This window comes from Festucalex cinctus, chromosome 21, assembly GCF_051991245.1.
Source record: "Festucalex cinctus isolate MCC-2025b chromosome 21, RoL_Fcin_1.0, whole genome shotgun sequence".
Classification (NCBI taxonomy): domain Eukaryota; kingdom Metazoa; phylum Chordata; class Actinopteri; order Syngnathiformes; family Syngnathidae; genus Festucalex; species Festucalex cinctus.
Window position 1 is genome coordinate 16,791,648 of NC_135431.1, and position 17,571 is coordinate 16,809,218.

At 39.4% G+C, this 17,571-nt stretch overlaps 2 protein-coding genes across 9 annotated transcripts in view; one reads left to right on the top strand and one right to left on the bottom strand.

The window, feature by feature from the left end:
* syne2a (spectrin repeat containing, nuclear envelope 2a) overlaps positions 1 to 15,714 on the bottom strand; it is a 78,846-nt gene extending 63,132 nt beyond the window's left edge. For 3 of the 8 annotated variants that reach the window (XM_077510355.1, XM_077510354.1, XM_077510349.1), the window contains exons 1-25: positions 15,626 to 15,714; positions 15,135 to 15,194; positions 14,773 to 15,018; positions 14,560 to 14,706; positions 13,745 to 13,842; positions 13,555 to 13,650; positions 13,209 to 13,345; positions 12,999 to 13,128; positions 11,277 to 11,910; positions 10,982 to 11,154; positions 10,164 to 10,304; positions 8,330 to 8,485; positions 7,998 to 8,239; positions 5,769 to 7,785; positions 5,304 to 5,638; positions 5,078 to 5,222; positions 4,707 to 4,907; positions 4,254 to 4,516; positions 4,050 to 4,185; positions 3,208 to 3,351; positions 2,987 to 3,118; positions 2,723 to 2,905; positions 1,500 to 1,637; positions 1,220 to 1,405; positions 935 to 1,057 (exon numbers count right to left, since the gene is read on the bottom strand). In XM_077510355.1, the coding sequence (XP_077366481.1) occupies positions 935 to 1,057; positions 1,220 to 1,405; positions 1,500 to 1,637; positions 2,723 to 2,905; positions 2,987 to 3,118; positions 3,208 to 3,351; positions 4,050 to 4,185; positions 4,254 to 4,516; positions 4,707 to 4,907; positions 5,078 to 5,222; positions 5,304 to 5,638; positions 5,769 to 7,785; positions 7,998 to 8,239; positions 8,330 to 8,485; positions 10,164 to 10,304; positions 10,982 to 11,154; positions 11,277 to 11,910; positions 12,999 to 13,082 (5,433 nt within the window). In that variant the 5' untranslated portion in view covers positions 13,083 to 13,128; positions 13,209 to 13,345; positions 13,555 to 13,650; ... (3 more) ...; positions 15,135 to 15,194; positions 15,626 to 15,714. The remainder of the gene's footprint in view (positions 1 to 934; positions 1,058 to 1,219; positions 1,406 to 1,499; positions 1,638 to 2,722; positions 2,906 to 2,986; positions 3,119 to 3,207; positions 3,352 to 4,049; positions 4,186 to 4,253; positions 4,517 to 4,706; positions 4,908 to 5,077; positions 5,223 to 5,303; positions 5,639 to 5,768; positions 7,786 to 7,997; positions 8,240 to 8,329; positions 8,486 to 10,163; positions 10,305 to 10,981; positions 11,155 to 11,276; positions 11,911 to 12,998; positions 13,129 to 13,208; positions 13,346 to 13,554; positions 13,651 to 13,744; positions 13,843 to 14,559; positions 14,707 to 14,772; positions 15,019 to 15,134; positions 15,195 to 15,625) is intronic. The other 5 variants (XM_077510353.1, XM_077510352.1, XM_077510356.1 and 2 more) reach the window with 5 other exon arrangements.
* Positions 15,715 to 15,755: 41 nt separating this feature from the next.
* Positions 15,756 to 17,450, top strand: atp5mj (ATP synthase membrane subunit j). The gene is made up of 4 exons (XM_077510348.1): positions 15,756 to 15,871; positions 16,388 to 16,508; positions 17,036 to 17,056; positions 17,337 to 17,450. The coding sequence occupies exons 2-4, from the start codon at positions 16,388 to 16,390 to the stop codon at positions 17,348 to 17,350; spliced, it is 156 nt and encodes a 51-aa protein (XP_077366474.1). The 5' UTR covers positions 15,756 to 15,871; the 3' UTR covers positions 17,351 to 17,450.
* The last annotated feature ends 121 nt before the right edge of the window (positions 17,451 to 17,571 follow it).

Sequence of the window (17,571 nt, forward strand, 5' to 3'; positions counted from 1 at the left end):
TGCCGCCAATGTCTTGCAAATGCAATTATGCCATCTAGTGGCAGAAAAATGACTTCAACACAAATCAATTTCACACTAATTTTTTACCGTACAGTACATCTTTGTAATTTTAACTCAATTTTAAAAATTATGATGAAATTACTGTATCAAAGACTAAAAGATAGGGATGTAACGAGATCCAAACATCACGATACGATATTGTCACGATATGAAGGTCACGATACGATAATTATCACGATATTGTGGGGGCGTTGGCGCTATTTAAAAAAAGATCACAATATTGTAAAAAAGAAGAGCTCATACTAAAAAAAAAAGGACAATATTGTGCTTTTGTACATAACAGCAATGCATATAAACCACCTACAATCTCAAATGTTGAGGCACTTACCTGCTAATGCAAGCACACGTTGATAGCTTCCCAAGCAAATTAGGTCCCCTTCATCTGACAATTAGCATAGATCTTAAACATAAGAGACCAAAACATCCCTAATGAAAATTAAATTGCACTAATAAACTAGCCACTAGAGGGTGCTAGAACTGCACAAATGGAAATCAACCTGACTTTTTTAACAGATGTGTTCCTTTTAAATATTGTGACCATGACGACGACGATATTGTGACAGTTTTAATATCACTATATCACGATATTGCCCTTATTGTGACATCCCTACTAAAAGATGCAGCCATATTTCTTAGTTTAACATTTTTTCTACTTTTATGTTATCACAAGTATGAAAACTTAGAAAAACTATTTTATTGTACCAAGCAGTTCAGAAAATGGATGGATGGATGTTATGATGGATGTTATTATACATCTAAATATATTTTTATAACAGATATAAAATGTGAGACTAATTATGAGTTAACTATCGAAATCATGCGATTAAAAATTCTAATCACCTGACACCCCTAGTTATAATAATATTAACTTCACCTGTTGGTTTTGAAGATGCTCTTTCAGTGCGATACTGGAATTGTCTATCGAGGATAAAATAGTTCTGATTTTTGGGACATTCTCCTCTAAAATCTTTAGCTCATCTTCCAAGGCCTCCACAACCTGGACGAGATATGATTACAAGAGATAAAACACAAAACAGAAATGCCAAATTTAAAATTGCCCCCCACAGTGAAAGAAGGCCTAAATGTATCATTGGTAAATTGTCATCGCCAAAAGAAAAAAATGAAGCTTACAATGTCGTGCTTGAAAAACATACAGCACCTCAACAGCCTGCTTGAGCATCTCCATGGGTTCCTGAATGCTCTTTTGCATCTTTTGAACCAGTTGGTCCGTGTTATTCATCCTCTCCTGCTGTGCGCTGAGATCACACACGGCGGATATCTCGGCTAACACCGGACGGAAATCCTTCAGCGTGCTCCTGATTCTCGCCGAGTCATCCAGGACCAGCTGGAGACATGGACGGAAAAGATATTGTTGGGTTTTGGATAGAGAATCAAATGGAAAAGGATTGTCTATCTGTTTGTAGTCAGTAGTCACTAACTTGTAGGGACTTTGCATGATTCTGGAGGCCTTTGGATGTCGGGAACGAGCAGGGAGCATTCAGCCATGCTTGGGCTTCGCCGAACCAACAGGTGGCGCTGCACAGGAGGTCTTCGAACTCTTGAAGGGAGGCAGGGATCTAGAATGCAGATGAAGCATAATACTTCCCACCATGATACAATAATATGTAATGCGTCTTTCTTACATCCTTCCTCGTGTGGAAGAGAGCCCAAAACTGATCTAACCCTTTTGGGATGAACTAAAACAAAGATGTGGGCCAAAGTGCTTCCAAGAGAGTGGAAGCTATATTCCAATAACTTCATCCAAATATCTTTAGGAATGCACTGATTAGCGGCCGGGCTGATTCTCCACGCCGATATTCAGCATTTTGACGAATATCAGCATCAGATTTTTTTAAAAGTCAGATAATTGCTAATAGATCAATTTCAAAATGTGTTAAGGTACCTATTTATTTGCACTTTCAGTTAAGTTTATAAGAGATGCTGCTGCCCCTGGACACTGCACATTCTATTTTTTATTATTATTAAACTAAAATTAAGATAAGTGAAAATTTAACTAATTTGCTCCCAAAAACGTATAAAAACGTTCTATTTTAAATATTACTATTGTCCCAACAACATATTTATTTATTTATTTTTTGTTTGTTTGTTTGTTTTTTTATGCTTTGATGCAGCCTCTGACCTGAAGAGGTCGCTTAAAGCAACGATAGTTATTACAAATAACGGCTAGCAAGTGGCAGCAGAGTATAAAAGATCAAACAGGGCCATGTTGCAACAAGCTGCTTTCCCCACAGTTTTAGAAATATTTGTGGATAATGATGAAACAGTTATATTCTAATGCTAATTGCTGTAAAACGGAAGCAGCTAGAAATACACAATTGTTTTTGTTTCCAGATGAAAGAAGAGACTCAAATCTTTCTTTTGGTAGGTTTCATGTTTTTCTGCAGGAATAAATAAGAAGCTATTGTTTAAGTTCTTATGTAATTTTTTTAAGATAGACCCTGGGAGCTCCTTGAACCTTTTGTTAGCATTTTAAAACAAAGATTTCTATTGTATAAGAATTATTAAAAAACAACAACAACAAAAACCTGAACTGAAAACACTTGCATTTTTTTAAATTTTGATACCAATATTTTCTTTTTAGTGAAAGTGAATATTGGCATCGATATCAAAAACAAAAAGACATCCGTCTATCTCTACTGACCTTGCTCAGGAAAGCAGTACGATGCTCAGCCATCTGCACTGCATCTTGGTAAAGCTGCAATGGTCGTGTCAGCTGGTCCATGAACAGGTGAGCCTGGTCTGACTGTTCCTCCGCAAGATCCTGCACCTCACTCTCCAGGAGCATCAACTGACGGTGACCCGAGTCCAACTTGTCCCACACGTGCTGGAAATCAGCGGAACATTTGATTGAGGCGTCACGTAGTTGCGGTTCACTCAAACGTCTCATGACAGCTCGCTCACTTACCTTGAGAGCATGCTTTGCTTCAGTGACAGTTGAGCTCTTTTGCTCCAGAGATAATTTCACTTGCTCCAGGCCTGATACCAACTCTGCCACTTGACAAGACAGTTTTTGAACTGACATGCTCTGTTCTGTTAGCTGCAGAAAGACCAAATGTAGATTGACTCATTAATATTGTAATAAAAGACATGATTGATGATGGTCTTCATCTTATTATGATCCAGTACCTTATTCTCAGCTTCCTCCACAGACTCTTGAACAGTTTGCATTCGCTGGCCGATATCAGCTGGAATCTCATTATATTGCTCCTGCACATTGTCCAGACAAGCCTTTAGCGCAACCCTCAGATTGGTCACATCCTTTGTGAGCTCCTTTCAGAGTGAAGATAAAGGTAAAAATGGAAGCCAGGGGGGAAAGGGACAAAGAAGATAGTGGTCCAAATTGAATCCCTGCAAGTACTTTTTATCTATTAATGGACAAGAAGGATTCTCTAGCTTTAAGGACTTGGAGAACCTGATGAGTTTCAGTGCAAATATTGGATAAAAACAAAGTTCTGTTTTGATAGATATCAATATCAATTAAACAATGTAAATTTAATTTAATTACATCATCATGCAAGTGTAACACTTCTCATGTGGCAAAATAACCAACATACTTAAAGCTCATATCCCACTGAAGTGGTGAACAGTAGCAACGCTAACAAATGTTTCCTAAACAGTCTTTAAACAGTTTTAATAGTTTCCTAAGCAATCTTAATGGCCCTCTAAACAGTTTCAATGGTCTTTGTTGTCGCAGGAAATTTTTAACATCTTCAATATTTCCTTGCGACAAGTAAGACCATTAAGAATGTTTAGAGAACCATTAAGACTGTTTTGAGAACCATTAGGACTGTTTTAAGAACCTTTAAGACTGTTTTGAGAACCTTTAGGAAACGCTGAAACCTTTAACAAATCCTGATGTGAAATCAATAATCACTAGCGTCACAAACGTTCAACCCTCAGTGGGATACGGGCTTTCGAAACAGCTTGTTGTAAGTTTTACACCACAAACAAAAAAAGATTGCGTTTACCTGCTTTTGTGCTGAACTCATTTTGTTGTCCAGCATGGGAAGAATAGTACACATGCTTTTCTCCACCTCTCCTATCCTCTCTTCAAACTGCTGCCTGTCCCTCTCCTCTATCGCCTGGAGATTTCTTTCTTTCAAACTGTAGAGAACAGTTTTTTTTAGCATGTCTGCTAACAATGCCATAAAGGTGTTTGGAACCTAACATACCGTTTGATATTTTCTTGAATCTTCGCAGGTGTTACACCAAAAGGCCCAGGGAGACTGCCAGGATTTTTGGAAGGAGTCAAGCTCAAGACATGCTCCAGTCGGTGCTCCAGGGAGGCTAAAGTTCGTCGCTCTTGTTCCAGACCAACTTGCTGCATCTCTGCCCGCGCAAGAAAGTTCTGGAGATCATCTTGTGGGAAGATTTGAGCGGAGGGGTCAGGAACCTCAGAATGGAGTGTAGACAATGAGCTGCAGCTCTGCTCCACCTAAAGAACAATATACAGTATATAACAATATATATTTTATTAATTTATCTTCGTTCTACTAAACAATTTAAAACAATTTAATTTTAGTGTGAATTAAGATAAAGTGGTTTGTACTTTTGTTGGTTTTACATACAAGTACATTATTGCCACGTGGGATGCATGAATGTTTCTGTGGAAGTTTAAAACTTACACAAGTTGTGATATCCTTCCATTCCTCTACACTCTGATCCATTTGTGCCATCAGCAGACCCACACCACGCCACAGTGATACCCAGCGCCTCCAGAGGGCGCCAAGCTCCCCATCCTTTCCTGTGCCACATCCCTGCATAGGGCATCTTTCTCTGAGGTCTTCAATCTTTCTAGCAAGTTCGCAGACACCCTCCATCAAGTCCTTTATTGGCCAAAACAAAGATTATTTTGAGTGAGTGTCTTGAAATGTGCCAGTGAGTAAGTTTTCATTATCATTATTTTCAGTAAAACCACCAGTGTCCAAGCAGGGTTGTAAACAGTTAAACTGGAGTTATACCACACACACAGTATATTGGCTTATATTGTCCCTACCTTAGATCGTTTGTGTTGTGCAGCACATTCATCATAGGACGTCACTTCTTCTGCTGCACATACAGAAAGCTTTGCTTCAAATTCAGTAAGACGCTGTTGAATGTCTTTGTGACAAACCCTGTGGCTTTGTTGACGAAGTTCACATCTGCAACAGTTTTCATTGCTTCTCTTTAAAAAACACAAAAAACACAATGACAAAAACAATGCATAATGACAGAGCGAGTACCTCTGCAAGGACTCCAGTCGGTGCTGAGCCTGAGCCTCCAGTATGGCTCTTCCCACTAACAACTGGCTCAGGATGCCAACGTGCAGATCTTGAGTCTTTGAGCAGGAAAGGCAGACTTGTCGGGGCACCAATTCGACAAGGTGCTGAATATGGGCAACAAATCCGTCCTCGAGAGCTTGGATGGCGTGTTGGGTCTGAGTTTGCTCCTCCGTACAGTCGAGAAACCCACCAGGAGCTGATAAAAATGTTATTTCAGCATTGTGAAGGAAGTTAATAGCTCCCTGAGCAGCCCACTGGTAATCTTTCAAGGATTCTCGAGTCTTGGATAAACATTCCTGTTGAAGACAAATTCAAGGAAAATCTGGTGAACCTCAAATTGGTTTATTTAAATCGAAACATCTGGGACCTCGAGTAGTGTCCCCACAAAGTAATTGTGTTTGACCTTCAAGGTTTCACTGGGCTCACCATCTGTAAATGGCACTCCTGCATGGCAGCATCTCGAAGCAAATGCAGATCACTGTGGTTCTTTACGTTAATTTTCCCTTTCCAAGCCATAGCGCGCAACACTCGCATCCCGGACTCCATGTTCCTCCATATCACCCATCGCCTTTTCAATGCGACATCAACCGCTCTTTCATCTGGACTGACTGGTTCCATACTCTGCAAGTCTTGTGCTGTTCTTTGGAAGAACTCCATCACAGTCGGAAGCTCAGAGGAAAATTGCAAGCCTGGAAGAAGTGTGCCCTCTAAATGTTTTATCTCGTCTGTGGCAGAGTGCTCCCAAGAAACAAACATCTCCACAGTGCAGTGAATGCTCCGCTTCTCTAAATCCACCTCGGTCGGGTGCAGCTCCTGAGCGATCACCTCCAGTTGGTCGGCCGCTTCTTGACACTGTGTCTTCATCAGTGGGAGGTCAACTAAGAGCGCCTGGCAAAGTTTGAACCTCTCGCCCAAACTTAATGTTCTATCTTTAGCCTTCTGGATTTGCTCTTTGGAGATATCCCTTGAATCCTCCATTTGCTTCTTCAGTTGGAGATATTTGTCTTGCTCCAAAGCATGAAAGCTAAGAACTTTACACCTCTCTTGCAGTTCCCCAATGGCGCACAGCAGAGAGCTCCGCTCTGTTTCCTGGCAGTGTTGAATCTCTTGCACTTGACACTGATGTTCCATTAGCATGTGCTTATGAAGTGTGATTGTTAAAATGGATTCCTGTGTCATGGGGAAGTGAAGTCGGTCCAAACATGAGGAGATGTTCTTTAGGCTATCCTGGATGGTAGACAGCTCCTCACTAGAAGATGTACGCTCATGAATCAGCTCCTCCAAATGCCAGCTGGTTGCACTCTCCTGTGCTAGCAAGCCATCAAATCCTGTCCAGATGCCCGAGAGTCTGTTGACGAGGTAACGGCTCTCTCCAGGGCTCAGGCCTTCCGCTACTTCCTTGCACCTTTTCTCTAAATCATCAACCAGACTTAGATGGCTTTCTATATCATCAGCAACTTCCTGGTGATGTTTTAGTTTGTTCTCAAGTGAGTTGAGGTCAACTCTTGAAACATTCTCAACGTAAGCACAGGGGTCTCTGTGCGCATTTGCTTCTACTAACCACGTATCAACGCTATCAAGGTGGTCTAACAGTTTCTCCCTCTCCTGTAGATTCTTCTTCATCATCTCAAGAATGTTATCCAATGTTTTAGTGATAGTTTCATATAGGTCTTCTACTACCTTTAACCCTTGGGCATATCCCTCATTGTCCATATCTGACATTCCTTCTCTCATTTCTTGTAGTTGCATCTTTGACCTTCTGATCATGATATCTGTCTGATATTTCTCCATTTTAGAAATCTGAATATGAGCTTCTACTGGGAAGAGAGACAACTTTTTGCCAATGATAATGTGGTATTCCATCTGTTTTGCCCATGTTATCCATTCTTGGAACTGCTTGTTAGAATCCGTGCCACATATTGCTTGGTTTTTGCTAGCCTTCAGTAAGGTCCTCAGTTCTTTAAGGTAATGGTTAATGCTCTCCTTCTCTTTCTGGCCTAGAGACGACTGTAGAAGAGCATCTGAGAAAGACTGTCTAAGCTGCACGTGCAACTGGTTACACACTTTTAGGTCTTCGCTCAAACAAAAAAGTTCTAAAGCGCTTTTCGTGTCGTGACATTTCTCATGTGACTCCATGGATTCCTGGATAGCTTCAATCTTGTCTTTGACCCATGTAGCCTCTTTCATGAGGACAGACGATTGACAGGAAGAGTTCGCCGCCTGACACAAGGCTCTCTTGATACTTCCACTCAAAAGTCTCCACTCATCTTGCACATCTCCAAGCTGAGCCAGAAGAGCGCCTGAGCTTTCTGCGTCACTCAAGTGGACGGCCAACTGGCTACTCAACACGTGGAGCTCTTGCCACATTTCTTTGCTCCGTTTTAAGGTTTGCAGCAAGGAGTGGAGTTTTTCACTTTGGAGAGCACTGCTTCCCAAGGCACGTCTAAAGCAACAAAACAAAATAAAAGAGGCTCATTCAGCAAACTTAGATCAAACAAACATACATTATTAATATTACACAGTTTCGCAGAGTTGGCAAGGGTTATCCTTAAAATGTGTTTACACTAAAATTCGTTTTACTCCCAAGGACTTACAATTCCGAAGACTAAACTCATCCCTTGATGGGAGCTACTGACCAACCATGAAGTTACTCACAAGTTCATTTTTTTCTTCTCAGCATCTACTCCATCAAGGAAAACTTTGATTTTCTCCAGCTGTTTGTGATACTGTTTGACTTCACCCAGCTGAGCCATTTTGACGTGGACTGTTGCTGAGGCATCCAGCAGCGCTGTACTCCACTGGGCTTCTAGTCTTTTCAAGACATTTGGACCACAAAGTTGAGAGGAGCTGGTACTTTTCATCAGAGCAACTTGGTCCAGCACGCAACGCTTATAAACCTGCAGTAGCCAGAATGAACAAACTTGATGGAATTTGTAGTAAAATACAAATATCGAAATAGTGTATGATCAATAAGAATTACTACGCACCTCTGCCTTCTCCAGTTGTTTGGCCATGGAAGCGACATCCAGCTGTGCTGGCAGATACCGACATGCCAGCACATTTTGGACTGCTCTGACCAGTCTGATCTCGGCTTCACTCGGTGAAGACTGAAGGTACCAGTTTAAATCCATGTGTGTTGTCCTCTATAATTATATTAAAAATGTAACATGCTACACCGAAAGCTTTTATGCATGATGACATGACAGTGAAGTGGTAAGACAAAATTAAATACAAGGAATGGGTGAACAAGTGGTGAAGAGGGCAAGCTAGTGCTTTCACTATCAAGTATTTTTATCGATTAATCTACTGATTAATCGAGTAATCAGAGTCATTTGGATTTTGCATTAAAGTGTACGTATTACAAAAGCATTTTTTCCCTGATTAACGTTTATCACCAGTGATAGGTGTTTAGTTCATACTTCGTATTTGTAACGTAGTCAAAAAAGCTGGATTGATGTAACTTGTACTATGTTTGTGGTTTGGTCATTGTTTTTCAAAGTAAAAACTGATGTTTACAAATGTTTTATTGTGTTTAAACACAGAAGATAGTCGTCTTTCATGAAGGACTACAGAAATCAGTGAACAATTACTGTTGATATGCTGAAATCAGAGGATTTGCACAATTTTAAATTAAAAAAATTACTCCAAATGATTTCTCGATTATTAAAATAGTTGTCTAAAATAGTTATTAAAATAGTTATTTTGACAGCTCTAGGGCATACTCTAAATTTTCATTTTTTTTTCTTCATTTTTTTTAATAGTCCAGAAAAACAGCGTTACATATCTGTCATTTGTCATTAAAGTAGTGCTGTCAAACGATTACAATTTTTAATCTGATTAATCACACTTTTTAATTTTGATTAATCACGATTAATCAGCTAAATACTTGCGTATTCGCATAATATAAAATAAATACAAATAACGTAATATTTTGACAACGCATTTTATGATAGGAATGTCATTTGCAAACATTCATTAAATGCATGTATGCAATTGCATGCATGCGTGTATTGCTCAAAACGTAACAGCATCATATCAATTTGGTGCAATTCAGTAATTAAATTAATAATTAATTAAACCCAAATTACTTTTGTTTTATCTAAAGTCCCGTTGGGGTGTTTTTTTAAAGCGAAATGTACCACCGAGCACACCAACTGGAGTCACCCCGCTCATTTTGGAACAACAGGCGTAGGAAATGCCGTGCATTGACCTCATCACGGACCTGTGCAGCCTCAATGTAACCATCCGCGGTTACGTTCTAGGCTCAAGTGCGGTCAGAAAAAATAGTGCGATTAATCTGCGTTAATACTGTACGTGATTAATGCGACAATTTTCTGTGATTAATTAATCTATTAACGCTTTAACTTTGACAGCCCTACATTAAAGGTAAGTCTAGATGTTTTATTTTATCTGTCTTTTACACAGTAGGGCTTCACTTATCTATGTATCATTGTTATGTTAAGTATACAATAACTGACTGTTTAAAGTTGAAATCCTGGTGATCACTTACGGTAAAATTATTTTTGAAATATGAATGAAACAAAGGCTGACCAATGACAGACTTTTGTGGTTCTACTGGACTGAAGCAACAAATCGCCAGTTGTTCACTCTTGGGAAACACTAGGAAATCACTGCAACTTCCCATAAGCTGCATGATGGGAATAAACAACAACCGAAACGTCATATCTGCTCACTATTCCATTACTTTAATCAAGTTCTTGTACTTTGTACTTCCTTCATTTGGTGCACCACAAGAGTCACATATTTAAAGAAACATCTGAGAGAGTGCATATATTGACATTATTTAGAGTAAATACTCACATTTATGATGTCGTTTCTTTCTACCATGCCCTGGCTCTCAGACAAAAGGTCCTGCATGGTGGTGCTGTGTTTGTATGAGGGCGGTCCAGGTGAGTCACAAGCCTCCTGCTCGGATGCCAGCTCTTCCAAGTCTTCTCCGACCTAAACATTACACATAGAAGCATGGGCAGTGTGGCAAAAGAAAAAAAGCCACCTTTCTGTTCCTGTTTGGGCTCAGATAATAACAGCGCTTCCTGTTAATGTTACTTTGTTGACAGTGGCCAGGCGAGTCAGCACAGTGAACACAAGGATTTTCTTAAGTGTGGAATAGTAAGCCTCTGGCAAGGGGGACTGTTAGGAGCTTACAAGTCAATAAAATGAGTAGGCAGCATGAACATGCACCAAACAGTTGAATGTTGTTTAATGTAAAAATACCAAGCAGTTTGACTTTTAGCTTTTACCATGGTGGAAAGCAGGTCAGAATTATTGACACAAATGTTTGGGTGTCTCAGACATAACATCCTAAATATGATACCAATCACAGCTCGCCTGTTTTCTGACTTTGGTCATGTGACATTTGCAAGTTGAGCCGTGATTGGTTGTTACCTGAGCCCTGAGCAACTGTGTTGTCATTTTCAGTCGAGAGCAAGTTACAAAATGGATAAAAATGGGTGGATTTCACTGCTTATGTCATGTTCCACAAACACAACATTAAATAGAATACTGAATTGAGACTAGTGGGGTTGCATAGAACATGTTGTAAAGAAAACTTTTTACTCAGCTTCCCATGTAAAACACATACTGAGAACAAACAAGATGAGAAAGAAAAAAAAAATTACCTCTGCCATCTCTTTGGCCTCCAAAGATAACAGTAAATCACTTTCCACTTCAGCCATGGAAGAATCGCTGCATCTTTTGGGGATCAAATATTTATTCCGGTGTGTTTGCCCCCTGGGATGACTGTAATCTGTAATCTCTCCTGGTTTCGCATGCGGAAATGTGTTGTTTGTATCTGAAACATCAAGATTAAAACTGGACTCAAGAGGACCCGCCATGTGTTTTTTTTTTCTTCCCCAAAACCTTTTGGTTTGTTGAGAATGGTGATTTCAAATTTGCCACTTGATTTCGACTTACACATTTTAGCATTTAGATGTGATGACGACACATCCGATTCAGGCTTGTCTGATGTTGGCATTTCCTCCATATTGTCATTCTTGCTCTCTGCTCCCTTACAACACAGATCATCCTCTATCTGCTGCATGCCCATCGCAGTTGTAAACACGGTCTTTGGTGTTCCTCTATCCTGATGTGATTTCTTTGTTTTAGTTATTATCTTCATGGTTTCTGGGTATTTTGCTGCTCGTCCAAAACCCAGTCTTGCCTTATTTGACATTTCCAAGGACGGACATTTAGTTGGAAAAATGATTCTATGTTCACTTCTCAGAGGACTATAAATAGTGCTGACGTCGTCTGTCGGCCCAGGAGACCGCAACATATTGCTCTCTTTTAACTCCTGTGATGGTCTTGTGGTTTTAGATTGGGAAACATCAGGACATGGGAATTGTAATGGAAGAAAGGCATCTTTGTCGGTATGTTGTTGGACTGAATTACAAGCTTGTTTAGTATTCAGAGTGGGCTCTGTGGAATCGTGATCTCTTGACAGATTGCTGTCCGAGGTGAAGGTGCGTTTGAGTTCCATGTAGTTGTCAGGTGTACCTGGCACAACTTTTGAGTCCACTTCACTTTGGCCTTGGCTCATGTTTGAAGCCTATAAAAATGAACAAAAGTACTAAATTACAATCTTATTAGGCATGGACAGTTTCTCAAGTCAACTCTATATTTATGGAGCAACCACTGCAGCAGATACAATGAAAACAACAGAGGCCCCAGAATTGAACCCTGTGGAACACCATGCATGTGAATTTAAATTGCACATATTCATTAAAACTACTTTTTTCTGCTTAAAGGGATTACAATAATAACGAAATCACAAGATGTACCATCACAACAGGCACAAGATGACTACTGAAAGCACTAAATTTGATGCAGCACAAAATAGGCCAAGCAATGTAGCATGATCACTAGGGGTGTAACGATATCGAAACATCACGATACGATATTATCATGATATGAAGGCCACGATACGATAATTATCACAATATTGTGGGGAGGTTGGCGATAGAAAAAAAGGTCACAATATTGTAAAAAAGATGAGCTCATACTAAAAAAACAACACAATATTGCTTTTGTACAATACAGCAATTAAAAATATAAAAATATAAAATATCAAAAAATATATAAATTTAATATATATATTGAGGCACTTACTTTCTAATTCCAGCACACTGAGTTTGTACACATATTGACTCGTTTCACAAATTCCGTTCCCCTTCATCTGACCATTAGCATGGTTTTGAAACATAGAAAGGCAAAAACATGCCTTGTGAAAATTAAGCTGCACTAAAAAACTGGCCACCAGAGGCTGCTAGAACTGCAGAAATGGAAATCAGACCGATTTTTTTTTTAACAGGTGTGCTGCTTTTAATATCATGACATGACGACGACATATTGTGGCAGTTTTAATATCGCGATATCATGATATTGCCGTTATCGTTACATCCCTAGTGATCACCATGCAGCAAATGATGACCAAACGGGGTGTATCATAACGAAACCTTTGCTGAACCACTGGGGTTCGAATGAATCCAGGTTAAGAACCACTGTACGAAAGGTATTAAACACAAAAATGGTATGACAAATCTCTGAACATTTCGACTCTAGGCCTTTAGTTGTTGTTTTTGCTTAAACACATTACATATAATCAGTAAAAAATCGCCCCTTTTTCTGTCCTATTACCTGGCCTGGTTGGGATGCTTCTGCTTGAACTGTTTGGCTAATAAATTGCAGCTGGCTGAAGACCTGCTTCACCCCATCAGTCATGTTGTCAACACAGTTCTGTTTCTCTCGTTGTCAAATGGACCTCAGTCTACAGAATATAAAGCAGAAAAAAATAAAGTAGTTGTCTATTTAATTAAGACAGAATAAGATGTTGCGGTTCTGTAGTACTTGTCGAGATCTTCGTTGATTATGCAGAGAGTGAAGGTGATATCTTCTGGAAGTATTTGTTTTGTAGTGTTTGACTTTGCAGTCCTTTTCAGGTCAGAAACTCCAGAGGTGAAGACTTCCAATCTTGCATCATGATCCTGAGAAAAGAAAATCCTCTATTATTGTTTTTTTTTTTAAACTTCGTATTCTGATTCATCTGTCAAAACACAAATGATATAATACGGTAAAGAAAGATGAATACAGTATTACATGGTTGTTGAAGTAGTAAATACAAGTTACTCTTCTATCTGCATTGTATGTCTAAATTGTACTCCAGCGCCACCCAGTGGTTTTGCAGTGGACTTACTTCCTGGTGGAGCCCAGTCTCCGTTTCAAATGTGTTTTTGAAAGTGGGAAGCTCCACAAGCTCTTTTTCGATGTTTGTTACTTCTTGTTGCAAAGTCTGCTGAAGCAGAAAGAATGACTTGTGAGTAAGTAATGCACAGTAAGATGATTGTTGCAAATGTTAGTAAAGATTTGATAACTAGCAGTTTAACCTCAAGAGCTGCAGGATTGGTGACATGTATGACATTTCTGACATCCTTTCCTTCAGCTCATTTTAGGAATTCTCTCCTCTGCTCATGTGATGAGTGGCCTGAGGTTGTGATATGATAACCAATCAGCAGGTTAAATTAAATCCAGAGTTGCGTTAGGTTTCTAAATTTCAAATTCAACAATTCAAAGTGCACAGAAACACCATCATGTCAAAGCCAAAGGGTAAGCAGAGCTGCAATGTTCGCACAATTTAGAATTAGCTAACAGTGTTACAGTATTGTTGTTAGCATCTGACAACTGGCACATTCTAGAATGTTCCCCATGTTTGATGATGTTTACTGTACGCGTCACATAGATCAATACACGGCTCTGCTACACAAATTGACTGATAAGTAAATTCATTTGTACCTTTATTTTGTAACTTTTAAAAGCATTCACATTCGGGGGCTGAGAACACGTCTGTCGGCAGCTTATTCTGTTTGTGTGAGCATTACAACTAAATGTTGCTTCACTATGTTTGCTTTGAACTCTGGGCTCTACTATTTGACCCGAGTCTGACAATGTTGCACACGCAGAACAAGCACACTTGCATATTGTCTTGTCAATTAACATAATTTCAAGTTTGTTTGTTTTTTTACTTGAGAGAAGGTCAGAGCACTCGGAGAGAACATGTAAACATCACAGAGAACTGGCCTCATAACCGAAACCTAAATGTCAAGCTCATCCTAATTAATGCTGTTTGGCCTTGGAGGAGGTCTGCACAGTATTGAGCGCCATTCTCATAGTTTCTGTTATCAGTCTGTTTCAGCTCACTCACCTGAAACAAGGTTGGACTGACTACAGAGCCGCCTTCCACCTCGGCTTTGTTTTCTGATTGGAGTCTTGAATTTCCTGTTCCAGGTCGTCTCCTTCCAACAAATAGTAAATGTCTGCTCTGAAAGTTGTGCTCTGCCTTTGAATATATCTGCGCAAATGAGGGCAAATGAACTACACCGTAATACAATACGCTGAACGTGGTTACGAAACACACCTTGTGTAGCTAATGTGGCTTGTCCAAAAACGTTGAAAAGCAACAAATGGACACTCCTTAGTGAGCAAGTGGAAACAAATAAGGGATAAACAGAAACGACAGATTAGTGTGAACACACCCATATATGACACAATAACGCAGTTGTGCCACAGACGCCTCCTCTACTTTCTTCCAGTGCTTCGTGTCACTTCAAAGCTTCAAGGTCTTCTTTATATATCTATGGTCTTTATCACCAGGGGAACTGAGCTGTAAAAGTGGCAAAATTATGTCATATTTAGTTGTCTCGCCAATTACAATTACAGTATCTAGTGCACAGATGGGGTTTTTTAACGCATGCTTTGTACATGTTAGATTGAAATTACCTTTGCTGGTGTCCTTCCTGTTTCACGCTCTCTTTGCGTTGAAATGTGCTCACATGCTTTCTGTAGCCAGAAACAACACAGAATGAATGCAGGCGTGAGCATGTTGAAATACACGCTCACACACAGACACGGTACAGACACAACATCAGGAAACAAGTAAAACTTGCCACGCTACTCTCACTTTTCATCTCAACCTTTAAGAATGTGACTGGTAAAATGGTAAATATAAATTATGATAATACACTATTTATAAAAGACATCAATTGTTGTTATGCTCCACTTAATATATTATTTATTCAAATATAAGCCTGCTGTAAAACCGCTGTATCTGCTTGTTGCCTTTCAAGCAACAGACTTAAAATTTTTGTGCCCATTATAGGGCTGTTCCTTTTATCAGTGTATCCATCCATTATCCGAACCAGAATTGAGGTGTATATTATTGCTTTTATAGAGGCAATTCTTGTCTCAACATCAACAGAAACTTCACATACCTGACTTATTACCTCCCACAAACACAACTCCGGCGGTGGAAACTTAAAGTAGCAAAGTACTTGTACTTCACAACTAGAATTATATTCGTAAGGTTTATGACTAATCTGTTAATAGGTAAATTGTCCAATAGGTGGCGCGCTGTATACAAACCCAAGAGTTAAACCCCGTAATTTAGAGTAGAAGAAGATTTACCACCCGGCCACTGCTGCTATCGTGACCTTCCTTCTGGTTCGTGACAAATAAAGGTACTGCTTGTAGATTGTAGTTCGTATAAACATGCACTTCGTTGGTGCCTAACAGTTATTATGAAGTGAAAGTCTTGTAAAACAATGCGTGGTATTGCTACATTCATTGTCGTGCTTAGTTAGCTCGTCTTGTTAGCCAAAAGCTAGTTTAGCTTTAGCTATGGTTTACGAACAGATGCCGCATGCATTGTTGTAATCTTGCACAGAAAAAGGTGGCTAGTAGGCTACTCATAAATGACAGAAATAATGTTCAAATAAATGTAAAAGCATTGTTACCTTTACTTTTTGTCGTGACGTCAGTAGTCCTCTAATACCCCAGGACAGTCGTTAGTGGGACCTGACAGTCAAACTAACATTAGTGAGTCACATAATTTATATATATTGTCATAACTTGGCACTTGGGCTTCCATTAGCCTTACACCTTAGTTATTAAATTTGCAAACACAAAGAGAAAGCTGGTTTGAACGACGTCAGTGAAGATGCCACTTATGTTTCTGTTGTTGTTACCTCCCGCAGATGGCTGGACAGATGTTTGCAGCTTGGTGGACTAAAATGAGTCCTTACGCCAAGGCGTATTCAGAGGTGTGGGTGGGTGTCGGCATCATGGCATGCCTCTACTACAAAATCTCCTATGGAGGTGCGTCGAGGTTTTGCAATTTGTAGCTGACTGTGCAAGTTGTTTTCATGTGTTGAGAGGAGCGCATAGAAATGCAATTTTACACACAATACAAGATGTTATATTTAGCACCACTAGTGTAAACATGGTATTCTGATTCATATTGCGTTTGTTGAATGTGGATAAAACAGCAATGGGCAGCCATTTTGCCACTTGTTGCTTGAAGATGATGATATTGATGAATCATGGCTCAGGTTGGAATGTCACATGGCCAAACTCAGAAAACAGGTGAGCCGTGATTAGTCGTTAACTGAGCCCTGAGCATCTGTGATGTCATTTCCAGTTGAGAGCAAGAGTCAAAATGGCCGCGCCCTGAGATGGATTAAAAACGGGTGGATTTTGCTGTTTCATTCATATCCCACAAACACAATATCGATCAGAATGATGTCTTTAGCCAACCAGAAAAATACAATTGAGATGTTGCATCCTCGTGGTGTGATTTAGTGACAAATCTGTCCTTTTCTTTATTTATTTTCTTCTTATTTTAGGCAAGAAAGCAGTGAAGGACAGTAAGTATCCCAACATTCACATTCATAAAATACTGTTTTGGATTATTTCGGCTAGTGATCGAGCCATGGGTGCAAGCTGCACTTTAAAAATTCATTTTACAATTTTTAATTTACAAACAATTTGAAACCTTTTCTGCAGTCTGAGTAGTGCACACTTATATGGATTCTCCTCTAGAGGTCACTGTCACAAAAGCTAATCAAATTATTTTGTACAGGTGAAGTTTCTGAAGTATTCTTTCATCGACTAAAGTTGTCTTGAATATTTTTGTTCTTTTTGCAGAGCCAGCTCATTAGGTTTTATTCCCTTCTGACCAACCCCCCTCCTGATGTAAAAATTGTCTCCATCCACACCTTGTTCATATGGAACTAATAAAAGTGTCAGTGAACCAACAAACTTATTTTTGTTTTCATGAGTCTACTGGTTTAAGTCTGACAAACACTACAGAGATTACTAATTTTTCTAGACAGGATATGCATTTGTGTATTGTCTGATTTATTATTATATTACAGGAATA